The sequence below is a fragment of the Callionymus lyra genome, chromosome 10 (genome assembly GCF_982586985.1).
Source record: "Callionymus lyra chromosome 10, fCalLyr1.hap1.1, whole genome shotgun sequence".
Taxonomy (NCBI): domain Eukaryota; kingdom Metazoa; phylum Chordata; class Actinopteri; order Syngnathiformes; family Callionymidae; genus Callionymus; species Callionymus lyra.
The window spans coordinates 8,252,393-8,269,153 of record NC_141827.1 but is presented as its reverse complement, the minus strand read 5'-3'; the positions used below and the strand labels follow the sequence as shown (position 1 = coordinate 8,269,153).

At 37.2% G+C, this 16,761-nt stretch overlaps 1 protein-coding gene across 2 annotated transcripts in view; it reads left to right on the top strand.

Annotated features, from left to right (window-relative positions):
- Positions 1–7,713: 7,713 nt before the first annotated feature.
- sema3fa (sema domain, immunoglobulin domain (Ig), short basic domain, secreted, (semaphorin) 3Fa) overlaps positions 7,714–16,761 on the top strand; it is an 82,142-nt gene continuing 73,094 nt past the window's right edge. For both annotated transcript variants that reach the window (XM_087800143.1, XM_087800142.1), the window contains exons 1-2: positions 7,714–8,098; positions 10,365–10,520. In XM_087800143.1, the coding sequence (XP_087656269.1) occupies positions 10,409–10,520 (112 nt within the window). In that variant the 5' untranslated portion in view covers positions 7,714–8,098; positions 10,365–10,408. The remainder of the gene's footprint in view (positions 8,099–10,364; positions 10,521–16,761) is intronic.

The following is a 16,761-nucleotide window of genomic DNA, read 5'->3' as shown; positions in this document are numbered from 1 at the left end:
TCATATATCTTCGTGTCACCGTGACCCTGAGACATCACAAGGGATAGCTCAAACACATTTGTTTTCGAGCCTTCAGGTCACTTTGACCTAGAGACAACAGTAGGAATACCACAAACAAATTTCATTTCAGATTTTCGGGTCACCTTGACCCTGAGACATCACAAACAATTTAAACAACTTGACCTCCTGAGGGATCAATAAAGTTCTACCTACCTATAAAGTTCTACCTACAAGGGATACCTCAAACACATTCGTTTTCAGGCCTTCGGGTCACCTTGACCCCAGGTTAAGGGACTGCACTTTGTTGCAGTATATACTGTATATCTTCAAACAAATATCTTCGTATATATATATCTTCGTTCATATATCTTCGTGTCACCGTGACCCTGAGACATCACAAGGGATAGCTCAAACACATTTGTTTTCGAGCCTTCAGGTCACTTTGACCTAGAGACAACAGTAGGAATACCACAAACAAATTTCATTTCAGATTTTCGGGTCACCTTGACCCTGAGACATCACAAACAATTTAAACAACTTGACCTCCTGAGGGATCAATAAAGTTCTACCTACCTATAAAGTTCTACCTACAAGGGATACCTCAAACACATTAGTTTTCAGGCCTTCGGGTCAGCTTGACCCCAGCTTAAGGGACTGGACTTTGTCACGGTATATATGTTGTATCACTCTGATGCACTGATTCTCGTCCCTTCGTTAAAGTACTTCAAGTGAAAATAATGTAGCTTCATGTTCATTTCCGCACACGGTCCTCGCTCCCTCCGGGTTTAACCGACTACTAACACACACAGGGGGAGAAATGAGGTAAAAAATGAAGGACAAAATGGATGAAGTACACTCGGCCGAAGACATTCAGTGTTCACTGTACTCGGGGCTAATTGATAAACAAGATGGCGACCTCTGTGGACGTTTTTCTTACCAGTCCGAATAATTAACATACAAGTTAAGACAAATATACAGTTGGACAGATAGTTTAATAAATTTAATTTAATAGACTCAAAGTAATCAAAGTACAGTATCGCGAAAAACAAGGTCAGTATAATGAAGTTATCTCAGATCATCTTTTGTGACGAAGGTTATCATATTCCTAACCCCTGGAATTCCGGGCACAGGTAGAACGCAAGAGAAGCCATTTTGACTCTCCACTGACATACGACCCTCCCCCAGAACAATGACCGACTTCTCCAGCTGCAATTTAGATCACATTTAGCTAAAAAAAACTACTTTTACAAATATTAATTTAGATACAAAACCTTCTTCCACCTTCCGATCCAGAGTTTCTTTTGCGGTGGAGGTCGTATGCTAGTATGTGGTCACCTAAACCAACCCACCTGGGTCAAATCTCCGTTAGCGCCGTGTGAATGTTTACCTTCAATTTGTGTTTTCCACCCACAAAACCCCAAAAAACACGCCTGCAGGTTGATCATCTAGAAATTGTCCACAGGTGCGAATGACGATGGAAACTGTTGTTCGTCTCTGGCTTTTAGAAAAAGAACTGGCAACTGGTCCGAGGTGATCTCTGCCATTAGCCCATTGGGAATTGACTCCAGACCTCCATGTCCAGGGTAAACAGCTAGAAGAATCCTGGGAAAATGCCTCTAAAATGTTCCCCGAAAAGAAGGCAACGTTCCCTCCGACTGGGTTTCAGTTTGGCCGGTCAGCGATGTGACAGAAAAGTTGCTGATAACTGGAATTTAAATGCAGAAAAGGTGACACTAATGACACGAAATGGAGGGAAGAAGATATTTTTTCCAGCATTAATTGTTTGTGTGAGTAAGTGTGTGTTTGTCCTCGCAGGTGAACTCATCTCCTAATTGGCTTCCCATCACGCAGTGAAGAATTAGTGGTGGCAGTCGGAGAGTTAATCACTCGGCCGGGGTCGAAGAGGGTTCATTGAACATGATGGCAATTATTTCGGGTGTTATTTTCACATCAGCCCAAGATATTTTCATGCATGAGCTTCGACTTCTTGTTATTATTGGGAGACACTCATTAGATTCTGGAGCAATTATCGTCACAAAGTCCATCTGTTTTTTTTCTGTAGATTGGATTTTAGGTCCTTTAGGTCTTTTCTCTAGTTTTTAATTGTGATCATATTGTATTGTCATTCGTTCAGCATTTTTACTCTAAATATCCCAGAAGTCATTGTGTCCATGTTTACAGTGGGAAGCTTTCGAAATATTGACTCATTTTGAAATTATTCTGAGCTAGGTTTAGGTTAAGGGGTAGGGGTAGGAAAGGATTAGGGTTAGGGTTGGGGTTAGGGTGAGGGTTATTGTTAGTGGTAGGTTAAGGGGTAGGGGTAGGGGTAGGGTTAGTGGAAGGGGTAGGGGTAGGGGTAGCGGTAGCGGTAGGGTTAGTGGTAGGGTTAGTGGAAGGGTTAGTGGTAGGGTTAGTGGTAGGGTTAGTGGTAGGGGTAGGGGTAGGGTTAGGGAACGGTGTAGGGGTAGGGTTAGTGTAAGGGTTAGGGGTAGGGGAAGGATTACGGTTAGGGTTAGGGTTAGGGTGAGGGTGAGGGTGAAGGTTAGGGTTAGGGTGAGGGTTAGTATTAGTGTTAGGATTAGGGGTAGGGGTAGGCGTAGGGTTAGGGGTAGGGTAAGCTGAGATGCTTACATTTAAACTAATTCAATTTGTAAAATGTTGCTTGAAATCCACTAATCTGTTTCGTATCTACTTACTTTAAGTATATAATTATTCTTTAGTCGTAATTTGTGAAGTGTGTGATTCCGTGGTACACTATGAGCTTCACGGATAACCCTTCACAGCCAAAAACAACATCATCTAGTCAAGAGAGATAATTTAGTACTATTTCTTGAAGTTCAATAAAATAAAAATGCCTGAGTGAAGAAGTGACAAAATCCAGGTGGATTTCTCGTGAGCAGCAAAACTCCTGCAGCAGTACGGACTTTAAGTTTCCAGCCATCCACAGATAAAGCGGATAATTTTCTTTCTTTTGCTTTTTAAATTTCAAATTCTGTAGTTGGTCTTTAAATTATTTTGTAAATTATTTTGTTTGGGGTCATTCTATATATTATTATTGTTTTATTAGAATTTTTGTTGTCTCATTTATGTTAGAATATAGCAGGTTTTGTTTATATAATAATGTCAAAGTAGTAAAGATAATCTTACGTTTTAAGTGCTTGAATGTACTGTCAATACAAATATTTGAATTGAAGAACACAGATGAGAAAACATGTATTGCACATTTATTGAGGTACTTTTTTTCAGCACCTCAAGATAAATACTTTTCCAGTACAACTGAAACAAACTAATCAGCGTTCGAAGCGATAACACTCGAGAACGAGTATTTTCCTGGTTTCCACAACAACCTCGACTCAATGTGTCCGACGGTTCGAAGATTAACGTTCCCTTTCAGAAAGTACGTGGGAACAAAAGTACCGGAGAAACATCGGGGACTTTTCACGATCCTCAAAGTCAATAATTGCTTCTTTGTCTCACGCGAGTGACAGATGGTGAGGCCACCGGAGGACGGGAGATGGAAATAATATCGTTGATTAAATAAAGCAGAAATATAAGAAACAACATGCAGATGTCGGAGACAAAGAGAGGGGGAAGAGAGAGAGAGAGAGAGGGAGGGAAGAAGGGATGACAGAATGAAACTTGGCACATGTGCCGTCTTTTTGATTCGCTGCCGTTTGAACTGCCGATTTTTTTTGAAGTTGGTGAAAAGAGATTTTTATTGTTTGAATAATCCGGGGGGACGGGCGGTCGTGCTCCAGATATTTATAAAACTTGTTATTTATTTAGATCTGCTGCTCAGACCAAACCTCCAAACATCAACGCCCACCGACATGTGGCTCTGTTTGAAAGAGTTTTCAAGACCTTCCAGAATTCAAACGGTCACAACATCGTCACCCTTGCTTTCCCTGAGCGTCCAAGTGTTGGATTGTTTCCCCTCGAGCGCTTGTGTACTTTCTCTGAAGAACCTCTAAACTTCTGTTTTATATAAACTGTATATATGATATTTTAGATTATATATATATATCAAAACAGGAGGCGTCTGCTTTTAGAGAAGCTAAAAAAAAACGTATCTAACTAAATATAGTGTAAATAATATATAATATATATGAGTATATTTGAAGTTCATTTTAACAAATGTAGTACATATTTGAAGTATACCAAGAGTAACATGTACTTGGAGTGTACTGAAAGTTGACTCATTTCATACTTGACACGCTCAGGTATACCCACCTTTATACGACCAGTGTTGATCTATAGTTTAATTTATTAAAGTATACACAGTACTAAGTACTTTATTCTCTATCAGACAAATTCATTAGGTGTATACCTTAAGTACATATTTAGATTTGTTGAAGTTAACTTAAAATATACTCAAAGCGTACTACTCTCTATACTTCCAATCTATTCTGTATATACTTCTAGTATGTATTTTGATTTGTCAGAGTAAATTTGAGGTATATCAAGAGTAAGATAATCAAAAGAGCAAGTATGTCCTTTTTGTACATATTTTGGTTGGTTGAAGTAAACAAAAGATATAACAAGAGTAAACTATTCTATATACTACCAGTGTACTAGATATCTTCTTTAGCACATATTTAAGTTTATTAAATATACAGAGTGTATAAGTAAGTGTATTAAGACATGAGTAATCTTGATAGTTATCATCTACTATCAAGAGGAAACTGCTCAATATACTAATTATGTACTTGGTATATACTTCTAGAATGTTTTTTGGTTTATTAAGGTATACTTTAAGTATATCAAGAGTAAAATGTTTTATATATTATCAATTTACTAGGTTTATACTTATACTACATATTTTGTTTTGTTGAAGTAAAGTTTAAGTTTATCAAGAGTAAACTGTTCTATATACTACCAATGTACTTGGTATATACTTATGGAACATATTTTGGTTTGTTGAAGTAAACATAAAGTATATAAAGAGTAAACTGTTCTATATACTACCAATGTACATGGTATATACTTATGGTACGTATTTTGGTTTGTTGAAGTAAACTTGAAGTATATCAAGAGTAAAGTGTTCTATATACTAACAATGTACTTGGTATATGCTTGTAGTGCGTATTTTGGTTTAATGAAGTATACTTTAAGTCTATCAAACAAAACTGTTCTATATGCTACCCATACTCTAGGTACATGTTTCTTGTAAGTATTTATGTTCGTGAGTACTCAGCAGCATGAATACACAAACCTGTGATGTCGATCTAGCGTCGTCCACACTGACCTGAGCTACTAAACATTTACGGAATAACACGCATGCGTTCACGGCGGTGGCGGCGTTTGTGCGCCGAGCGGATGAAAAGCGAAATAAGCCAGTGCGATCAGGAGAGGGATAAAGTCAGATTAAAAGATTTAAGTCTCCATTCGCCCATGAATATCTGATGCCTTCGGAAGCAGGAGATTCTCTGTCGGGTCAGCGAGGTGTCGGAGGAAATGTACGAGCGTACGTCGTCGGCGTATCGCTTCATTTCTGAGAACCTGCTGCCATAACGTGATCATGTTGATCAGAAATACATGGATTTTAAAAGCAAATCTTCGTATATTTTTGACAGAAAAGTTGAGAAAATAAACTCAAGATAGATTAAGAACATATCGAATATACGGCGAATCAACAAAAGGAAAAGAAACTGAGATTCTTTGCAAGCCTTGCAATGAAACTTTCATTGAGTTTTGAATGGAGTTCAGAAAGCGCTGGAAAAACATCTTGTGAAACTGGAGCTGCAGGACTTGTTAAAGTGTCTTATGCTTGTTACTGCTCTTGGCAACATTTCTACCACACGTGAGAAAATATGAGTGTGTCACCAAAAGACTGGTCGAGTTTAACCGTCTTGTACTCATTCATTTAGAGATGAATTTAAGGGCGATTTAATTGAATATATGTGCGTAGATCAACGCTTTAGTTGTTAATGAAACAGATTTACAATTTCAATGTCATCTATATTTAGTTTTGAAATGTTATGGATGAGACCATAAGGCTAATTGTTCACAATAAAAATAACTGAATTATTGTTTTGAACCAAAACCATCTTTTAAATCAAGTAAATATTCAGTCTCAGACTTTTCGAGCTCCTGGTTTAATTGTTTATTATATTTATTTCTTTTTTTTTTATCCTTTTATCTGTTTTGATTTTTTTTCTTTCTGGACCTCGGTAAACAATTTTCACTCTGTTGGTACTGAATAAAAATGACAATAAAAAAAGATGTACTTGAATATTTGTTAATGTCAGGGGTCACGGATACCACAAAACACATTTGTTTTCGGGCCCGCGGGTCAGCGTGACCCAGAGATAACACAAAGGGTTAAACATAAAATGATTGATATCATGCTACCATATGTTATATAAAGCTGGGTTAACTAACTTTAGACCAGTTTAATATCAGCGTTATTTTTTACAAACCAAATACATATAAAAACAACAAAAGTAAGATGGCGTGACCTACAAAAGTAAAAACTTTACGGCATGAAAATATATTGCTGAGTCAGCAGGAGCTCTTACATGGCTTCTCTACAGCACGTTAGAGTTTGTGTTTCATTTGTTTTTTTAAATAATAATAATAATAATAATAATAATAATTTAAATTAAAATATAGAACGGAATGATTAGCATTTTAGGACTTCTTTGATGTTAATTAAATTATTTTTTTGTCCGGTCCTTGCTCTGTAAACAATTAATACAACATAAATAAAATATTGTTGTACTTTATTTACTTTTAAAAGGGTCACTAATGTGTAAACTTCAACTCTCCTGACTCACATGTTTTAAATGTCTTCCTCATCAGTCTCTCATCATGACCACGTTTAGAACATATTACTTTATAAAGTTGCTGAAATCTGGGCGAACGAGAGGTTACGAGAGCGGAGTCGACTTGCCTACAAGCAAGATGAGTCTAAAAGACATTAAGATATTGATGTTTATTACATTTAAATTCATATAAAAAGTCCAAATTCATTTTATGTATAATGTTGTTTATATATTTGCATGACAAGCTTTCCAGGGTTTCCTTCACCTTTTGCTTAAAGGTCAACTAATGTTAACTCACTCGCATGTTTCAAATGTCGAAGTCTTTTTTCTCCAAGATGCATTAAGTCCCTCATCCTGACCATGTTTTGAACTTAATAAAGTTGCTCTGAATTCTAGGCGAACGAGAGGTTACGAGAGCGGAGTCCATCCACAACGAGTCCCTCGGAGGCGGAGACTTCCAGGGGTTGACGACGCTCAGTGACAATCCTTCATGTTCGATCGATGACAGCAGAGTGGGGCGTGGTTACGTTTAACGAGATTTCATCTCCAGAAAAACAAAATGTTTTCAGTGGGCGGGGCTTAATATCAATTTCTAACGTCAATATTTCGATGAAAAGAGAGTTTTGTACAAACACTGATGATACAAAATACACTTAAATCAATATATAAGTAGAACTTTTATGACATTATGTAACATTTTGATCACGTTTGGATTTCTGTCGTTTTTTCTTTTAACTTCAGATTCTAGTTGTTGTTTTTCTGCGTGACATTCCACGCATGTGTGGACAACGTTTGCTTCTTAAGAGGATTTTATTTTTTTCCTCCTCTGTGAAGTTGTCCTGTGCGTGTGGACCGGATCCATATCTGATCTTGATCCTGGTGTTGATTCCGGGCCAGAGAAAGGGGGGTGAGATACTGGGGGAGGGACGGGAGGGTGGGGGGGGGGGGGGGGGGGGGAGCCCAGGGATGCCAAGGTAGGTTCCCTCCCTCGTGGGTGTGTCCACGAGCCGGACTCATTCTCTCCACCTGCGTCTCTGGGCTCAGATCTCGGGCGGCAGCAGCAGGACCAGGACCCTCCGAGACCCTCCGAGACCCTCCAGGACCCCCGCGCGTCTCCCACTCTCTCCTCCCGCGCACGATGAGCTCGATCTCTGCGGGGAAAGCGCGTTAAGTCCACGGATACTGTGTTCAATCTCTGCGGGGCTTTTTTTTATTTTTGTTTTTTTCTTTCTGTCTTGTGGGATAAAAATCGTGCGGATACTCTGATGGATCTGATGCTTTTGTGGTTTTTATTAATGCTCGCCTGATCCGATCCTCCGGAGAGAAGAACGAAGGTAATAACGATTTATTTATTATTATTTAATCCTTAAACATGTTTTAATAAAAGTTCATATTATTTTAGTAGATTAAACAATAATTTAAACCATTTTTGTTTTGATCCAGAAGAAATGCTGAGCCATTATTATTATTTAAAAAAAACTCTCATTCTAATTTTTTTGTTAATATAAGATAAGATAAGAGGATAGTTTTGAGTGACACGTGGTTCATTCATGGGTCTCTGGTCACTTGTTATTTTGGTGAAGTGCTTTGTAGCCTTGCCTTCAGGGCTCAGTAGTGGAACTTGATCTTAAACCCGGGCTGACAGTTTGACCTCAGACTCCAAATCCTGCCTGAAACTAAAAAAAAAAAAAAAAATGAAAAGAGGAAAAAAGTGGCAGTTGGATTAAGAGAGTTGTGTATTTTAATCTCCCCTTTTATCCGTGTCGTCTGTGGCTGATAAGTGTGTTGTTGTGTTTGAACGTGTGCCAGTGGGTTTTTTGCTTCATGTGGAACCACCGACTGGTGAAATTTTTGGCTCCTGCTGGAAATAGTCCTGATACTACAACCAGAAAGAGAAGCTATTTGTGGTCGTGTTTCTGAGTCTGTAGTTTGTTGCAGAAAGAGAAAGCAGAGAGAGAGAGACTCTTGTGGCTGAAAGTGTGGGGGCTCGACAAGAGTCTTGACAATGGATGGCAGCGTCTGCATGGATGGAGCGACTATTATTATCCCCTGGATGTCACAACACTGGCATTATAACGTGGATCAGTTTCACTGAGATCCTGAATCAAAGTTCCTAACTATTGTATCGTGTATACATTATCCAGTACTAGTCAAGCCACACATTTGGGCTTCTGAATAAGGATTTTTCCCCCCATTTTGTATTTTTTTTGCAAGTATTTATTGCTCGTCAGCAAAATATTCTTATTAGAAGTTATTGAAATACAATAAAAATAATAATTTTAGCTTATTTAGCTTGATTTTTTTCTGTAAAGTTTTTACTTTTTCCATTGTATTAAGGTTTTTCGCTCCTTTATTTTTCTGCTCATTGGCCCCTCACGACTAACACTGTGTAAAAGTTGGCCCCTGATTGATCCAATTGATTCTTGAGCAAACATTTCAGGCAACTTCAAGTGAGCTCCCTGTGTGGAATGAATGAATAAAAAATGAACTACAATCAGGAAACAAATCATTACTTTTAAGAAAATTTCAGTTTCTATGAGAAGTTTTGCACTTTTGGTTTTAAATAACCTCACGATGTCTTTTTCTTATTTTATCAAAATGAAAACTTTCAAAATACTGCGACCAAGAGAATTAAGGCAAGATTGTTTTTAGGAAAACTCAACAAATACTGAGCCACCGATGGAAATGAGGGAATAATCCACCTGTTCTTAAGGAAATTGTGTTTGGAAAATGTAATTAAATTGTATTTTCTATCGTATGTTTGCAACTGTTTTGTGAATAATGTTGTTTTTTATTGACTGTAAGTAGTCACTGAAGCACATGTACTGTATGAAGATGTTTATATTTTCTGACTTAAAAGTTTATTTAGTACAAAAGAGTTGCAAATAAATGATAAAATAGAAAAATAAACCACAAGATTTGTCACTTAAGTAACAGTTATTTGTAAAGTAGACTCAAGTAGAGTTAAATATTTTGTGTTAAAGTTTTAAACAATATGATCAGACATTTAATTAAAATAATACCCTTTTATTTAGTCACTGATTTGTTACAGAGTAAAAGAAAATCAATTACATTTAAAAATAAACTTCTATAATGTCTTAAATTAAGATTAAACTGTAACATATTTTGATTATGTAACTTGCAATAACTTGGAAAAAAAACCTTCATAGAAAATACAACTATTTTAATTAATCACTGATTTGTTCCAGAGTGAAAAAATACAACAAAATGGTGAAAAAAAAAAAAACTTCCAGAATGTCTTAAATTAAGATGAAAATGTCACACATTTGGATTTTGTAACTTGTAAAAACTTTAAATTAAATAAAATAATTACTGATTTTTTTACTCAATGAAGAAAAGAAAGAGAAAAAAAGATACCATGATGTCATTTTGATTCATTTTGATTTTTAAATACAAGGAACAAAGCAAGTCTCTTAAGGAACTTTGTTCCTCAGTGAAAAAAAAAGTTCCATCATGTCTCAAGATTAAAATGTTACATATTAAGAAAACTTCAAACAAGGTACAAAGTAAGTCATGAGTCATATTTGTGTAGTTAAAGTGTGATCGTGTGAGAAGCTCATTGTCCGTTCTGTCCTCCAGCTCCTGGACCTTCACCTCCTCCTCCGTCATCAAACACGGAGACCATGTTGTGGGACAAACTGTGTTGGCTCCTGGCCCTGCTGGCCCTATCGTTGGGGAGCCCGCCCTCCCCCCTGGAGCCCCTCTCGGCTCCCAGGATCTTCCTGTCCTTCAAAGGTAAGCGACGTTTGCTGGCTCCAGTTACTCCAGCGTGTGCGTCCGTCACTCTCGAGTTGTGCGACACTGGCTTTTGTTCCGGCTTGAACTCAAAAGTCTTGGCATCGGTGAGGGATGTGTGTGTGTGTATGTGTGTATGTGTGTGTTGACGTGCGATGGACGAAATGTCTTCGTCTAAAACAGACCTTTGTGCGTCTTCGTGTCTCTTCTGAACTGGGAATCTAACACTCGCGGCGCACACTCTGGGACACGTTATGTATGTTTGCTGGAGCCACATGAGACGCTCCGTGTGTTCAAGTGTTGAATCAATGGTCCAGGACGTCTAGCACTCTCGGGAGGATTTCCCATCATGCATTGGAGGGAGACTTTCTTGTTTTTTTTCCCCTTTTCTATGAATGTTTCTGTGGATTGTAACAATTAAAGGTGTTTATTGTCAAGAAATGATACTCGTCACGATACAGGGACGACGATACGATATATCGTGATACTGTAGTAACAAGTATATATTTGTAGTATTGTCGAGTACTTGACTCTGGTGTTGCAGAATTTACAGACCACATGACTCTTGACGAAGTCGTAACTAATTTAATTTGTTTTCAAACCAAAATATGTCCAAACATCGGCTTTAAAAGCTGCTGGAGTCGACTGTATCCTCTCGTCCTCAGTCATCACCGAGGTCTTTCGGGATTACATTGTTCCTTTAGCTGAGGAGGACGTGATGACTGCTGCCATCTAGTGGCCGGGAGTGTTATAGCAACTTGAAAATAAACAAACACTGTGAATATTTTATTGTTAATTGTGAATACCAAATTGAATTATTATGTTTTACACAGATTCTATTGAAATATACATCATAAAAAAAACTATAAAAAAATAATTTAATTTGAAACGCAAAAAAAATGATATAGTGCTGCTGAATAACGATACAGTATTGTAAAAAAGAAATTGCGATATATCGGGTATCAAAGCCCATTTTGTTTAAGCTATTAATCAAAGTATTTTGCTTAATGTCAATTAATTATGGAATTATGGGAACATTTTTGCAAAAGGGTATTTTTTTAAAATGTTTTTTGGACTTTGACAGGTTGGTTAGGTTTCCGCCAAATTGTACTTTTTCTGATGGGATGTTGTGTAGGCTATTGCTAAAACTTCTTTCTGGTTTTTGTCTTGTGTTGTTGAAGCTAAAACTATATTTTCTTCCAGTTTATTTAGATACAGAGCATTTACAGAAATCATCACATTGGACAGTGTCTTTAAAAACTGTGTTTTTGTATAAAAAAAAGGCTAGAAGTTGTAAATATATCTATTTTAGGCGTTCATGTCTCACAGATGGTTGATAAATAACACCATTGCTTACTAGTTGTATCGTCTATTGTTCTCTCATGTTGATGGACTCTTGAATTTAAACACTTAAAATACTCGCTTTATGTGGCATTCAAAGTTTTCGTGGCTAGTAAACGGGAAGCGTTAAAAACTAGCTAAGCTAACTGTAAACATAGCAGATAAAATCCAAACCGGCTAGCATGCTAAAAGCTAAGCTACAATTAACAAACAACTTGGCAGCTTTTATAAAACACTTTAAAAGAGTAAAGGCTAGAACTATAATAATAACTTGTCAAACTTTTCTATATTTTATATATAACTTTTAAAACTTTTTTTTTACTACTCAAAATAGAAAAATAGCAAAAGCTAAAATGCTAACTTTGCATTTATTTTCCCGCCACTTTTTCTACTTCAATAAATGTCTTTAGAATAATTGCTATAACTTACAATAACAAGCTAACGTGCTGTGTTTGTCTTATTTTAAAGTTATTCAGCTAACATGACACGTGCCGCTCTTCATGTTTTTCATTAAAAACCTTCACCTTCTTTAAAAAATCTCATCTTCTGCGTCTCTAATCAAGATCACCGCCACGCTTCGCTCGTCTTCCATTTACGTTCGAGAAAATCTTCATTTATTTTTAAGCTCTTTTAATCAGGTTTGCTTTCCTTCCTAATGAATTTAGAGGTTGTTCTGCTTCAAGGAGCAACTTCAGACGAGTCGAGATCAGAAAATGCCCACGAGCAGCGTTTGTTTCTGATTGTATTGGTTTTTGCTGCACACTTCTGGGAATTGCTTTTAAATGTGCGTTTGTTAATATTTAATGCGCTGTGTACTTAAACCATCACTGCGCTTCATATGGATTTGATTCTTCCTCGTAAATAAATGAACGCTTTTCAATATTTTAAGCTGTTTTCATTGTTGGATGAAACTAACATCGTTGCAGCTAAGAACGTATAAATCAAATGTTTTTCGTTTTTTGTACTTTTCTTTGTGACTTTCTTTGTTTTCTAGAAGATTTTCCTCTTTTCCATGATTATTTTCATTAAATGAAGCGATTCCTATAGAGTTTGGCTCAAATCCAAAGTCTATACAAACAGCATTTTTGTGTTTTCGTGCCACATAACATGACTATTTAATACAACAAACAACGTGTGTCTTATAAACACAAACTTAAATGCAAATAAATGCACATTTTGTGTAGCTGGACACGAGTTTCAATATCCTGTTCTTGATGTAAGTTTTCCTACTGTATGTTATTTTGTTGTTTTTTTTGTCCAGTCAACTATTCCAGCGAATACATGTTTTGTCATGACATTGTACATCAACAATTGCAGTTTAATGAACTATCATGTCAAAGAAAACCAACAACTCAGTCCTTGAAAGATTTCTTGTTTTTAATGAACAGATTTTGTTTTGTGTATATTGTGAAAAAAATATTGAATATGACCAAAACTTTTTAAACATGTATTTATGAATAATTCCTCTTTTAATGCCTCATTTATTATAAGTCATTTTAACATTTTAGCAAACACAATTTATGTAATACATAAAAAAAATACATTGTTGACGTTCACTCAAGACCGGTTTTGTTGCAAGGATTTGCATTTAAATTTTGCATTTAACTTAAATTAATAAAATGTTTAATTGTATTAAAACATCTGAGCAAATCACAGCATTTAGCATCTTCCATATTTTGCTAGTTTATATATACTTTTGAATACTTTCGGCCTGAAAATGTGCATCTTTTTTCAACTCATTGATTCATATCCTGGTTAAAAAAAAGATTTAGAAAGATTAATATTGATATATTATATATATTATTAATAATTATAAGGAAACTGAAGAAAATCCATTTGTACTTTTCTTCTTATCAACTATACTTCTTAAAATAATGACGTGCATCATACGTAACAAGAAATGGAGGAAGAAGCTTCATAAAATAAAAAATCAATTAAACAAAAGTCACTTTTAAAAACTGAAGTTGACAGTAGTATCTGTATAGAAAATTGAAAACTTCCTCTGATAGACTTGTATAGTTAAACACTAGCTGTAAAACAATACAACAACAAAAGTGTAGCATCAGTTATATGATTGTTACTTTGTTCATAAAGTATAATTAAAAAATCATCACATAATTCAGATTTCTTATCTGATGAAGGGATTTAAACTTCCCATCAACCTTTTTTCTTAAGATCTGATTCCCAATTTAAAGTAATACGAGTAATAAACACAAATAAAAAAATATATTCACATGATTTTAAGACGGTTTCCTGAGCTGGTTCTTCTCTGCGTTCGGCGTTGGGCGAGAGTTGAGTTATGAACTGTGATAAGGACTCTGAGAGCAAACTGAGGCTAAGACCAGAGGAATGTCCGTTCAAAGCTAAGAGGGATAGATCATCTACCGAGACTTCAAACCCCTTAAACAAACATCACCCATAGTCATGAATCTCCAGCAGGGGATTGAGTTCAGCAGAATAAGCGACACCTGTTTATAAAAAAAAAAAAAAGTCTATTAAATCAGAGCGAAGTTGTAAAGATGATGGTGATGCATCGGTTTCACGACGTGAAAGTGCCTGGCTTAGATCAGCTGCTGGAACTCCTATATTTACTCTCAAACAAGGTCTATAATCACATGCTATTTTAGAGCGCGGAGCTCCGCGAGGTTGTGACCCTTCAAACAGAAGCCTGTGACTCCCGAGGTTAACTGCCCTCAAACTCTGGGAGAATGGCGACATATTAACAAGTAATGGCTTGTTACCCCTAATCCTCGGGCACATTCGAAAGTATTTAACTCTGTTTTTTCTTCTGGCTCTTTAGCCTGTGGAGCCACACCTGGAGACAAGGTTACGGTGGGAAGAAAACCTGCTGAAAAGAGACAAAGCTAATTGGACTCGTTTTCAGGGACAATCTTGACAGTTTACCTTCGCCTTTGACCCTTTTTGTCCCGATTAATAAGTCAGTGATTGTCCGGCTGCTTTACCAAAACCCAGTGTAGTTGCAGAGTCCTTCTAAATTTGGGAAATTGCTGTTATCATCGTTAGGACGATGGTAATAGTTTATTTTCGTGTCTTAACAAGAAGGATCTGTCTCGCCTGCAGTTAATACAAAACTCTGCAGCGAGAATTCTGACCCGCTCTAGTAGAAGAACTCACATTTCTCCGATCCTTAAAACTCTTCACTGGCTGCCAGTTTCTTTCAGGATCAACTTTAAAATTCTGGTTCTTACTTTCAGATCTATTCATGGTCAGACCTTCCATCAGTGATCTGATCCAGACTTACACCCGAGCTCGCGTTCTCTACATTCTTATTTGTGCAGGCTTTACCCTAATTATCTGGGACTCCTGTGTCTTATGTCTTGGTTTTTTAATGTATAGGTTGTTTTTTTTAATGTGTATTTCTTTTGATTGTTCAAGCGCTTTGTGTCCCTGGTCTAGAAAGGCGCTCTAAAAATAACTATTACTTACTTAATTAATTACCAATCCTATAACTCTGGAAGACTGAAGCTAAGCTTTGTATTTTGCCATCGTCCATCAGTGGTTGTCTTATCTAGCTATCTTGAATATCTTAACAATACCTCCCCATAACGTCAATTCCCCCCGAACTTCATTGGTCTTCACCCGTCTTCTATTTACTCGTAGACTTAATTTCATGCATCCTACATCCCATATATTCCTTGCTTCTTCACTCCAAACCGTTTCCCTGAACTTCTTCTACAAACTTTACCAGTTCCATTCCTCTGACCCACTTTCTGATCTTGTTCTTTCTACCGTTTGTCGGTTTCACAAAATTCAACAGTGCGCCTCTATATCCATCCTCAAACCAATTTCATGTGAAACACGGCGTCCTAAAATCTATCGAAATGTTTTAGTACGACTTTGGTAAGTTACGAACCCACACCAAGAGGCTCTGTTGTATTATCTCGGTGAGGAACCACCGCACTGTGAGGCTTCAGTGCACCACAGGGATTTGTGGCCATGAGCTTTCCATATCTACGAAGCCGCACTAATGCTTCAGACTCGCAGTAGATAGAAATGCTCTTGAGAATCTTGTGCACTTTATGTTTGGGGAAAAAAGACCTGTTAATTGCGCCTCAAAATTGATGCGCATAATAGTCCGAAAAATACCTTAGTCGCTCCCTAGACAGCAAAGCTCCTCCAAACTGATCTTCTTGTCTTTGAGATATTCTAACTTCAACTGTGGGTAATCCCCCGCCAGTCCACTCCTACCATTCCACCCTGCCTTCACCGTCCACTGCATCTCTTTTAATCTCGATATACAGAGGTGAAGACAGTCCAAAGAAGTGTGTTATTTGTGAATGGTTTTCCGTCAATACATGGTTCAATCCCAGCCAACAAGGCTATGTGGGGGGCACTTAGGCAACACTTGGGCTGTTATTTTGGACCCTATATGTGGTTTACAGAGATGGACATTTCCCTATTAGTACCTTTCTGCCCCATTGACTTCTATATGGCTACCTACTCTATGGACTACCACAAAAATCGATTGTCCAAATGGGCTTCCACAGTATGGTTCTATATGAATCCTTGGTACAAGTCGCATTCAGGACCAAAATGGACCCAGTTGCTTGCTTGGATTGATTGTTGCCTTATCCCGGGTGTTCTTAGCAAATACCTCGGCCAGAAGGATGAGGGACGTATAGATGCTTGACATTCATCACAGTGCACCAATAATGTCCATGTTAAAGTCTGTCAAGTTTGACAAGGTAACGTCTTCTGATTTTGGTATCCGTTAGGAAAAGTTATTTTCTGGATTATGAAGTGATACTAATCTACCAAGAGCTTGTTTTTCCCAGCATCCTGGTGGTCCTGGTGTTGTTTTGGTATGGAGACCTCTCAGAAGAGGATGATCCCCAAGTGATCTTAGAGTTGATCTCCTCAAACGTCTCTTGCCTTCGTC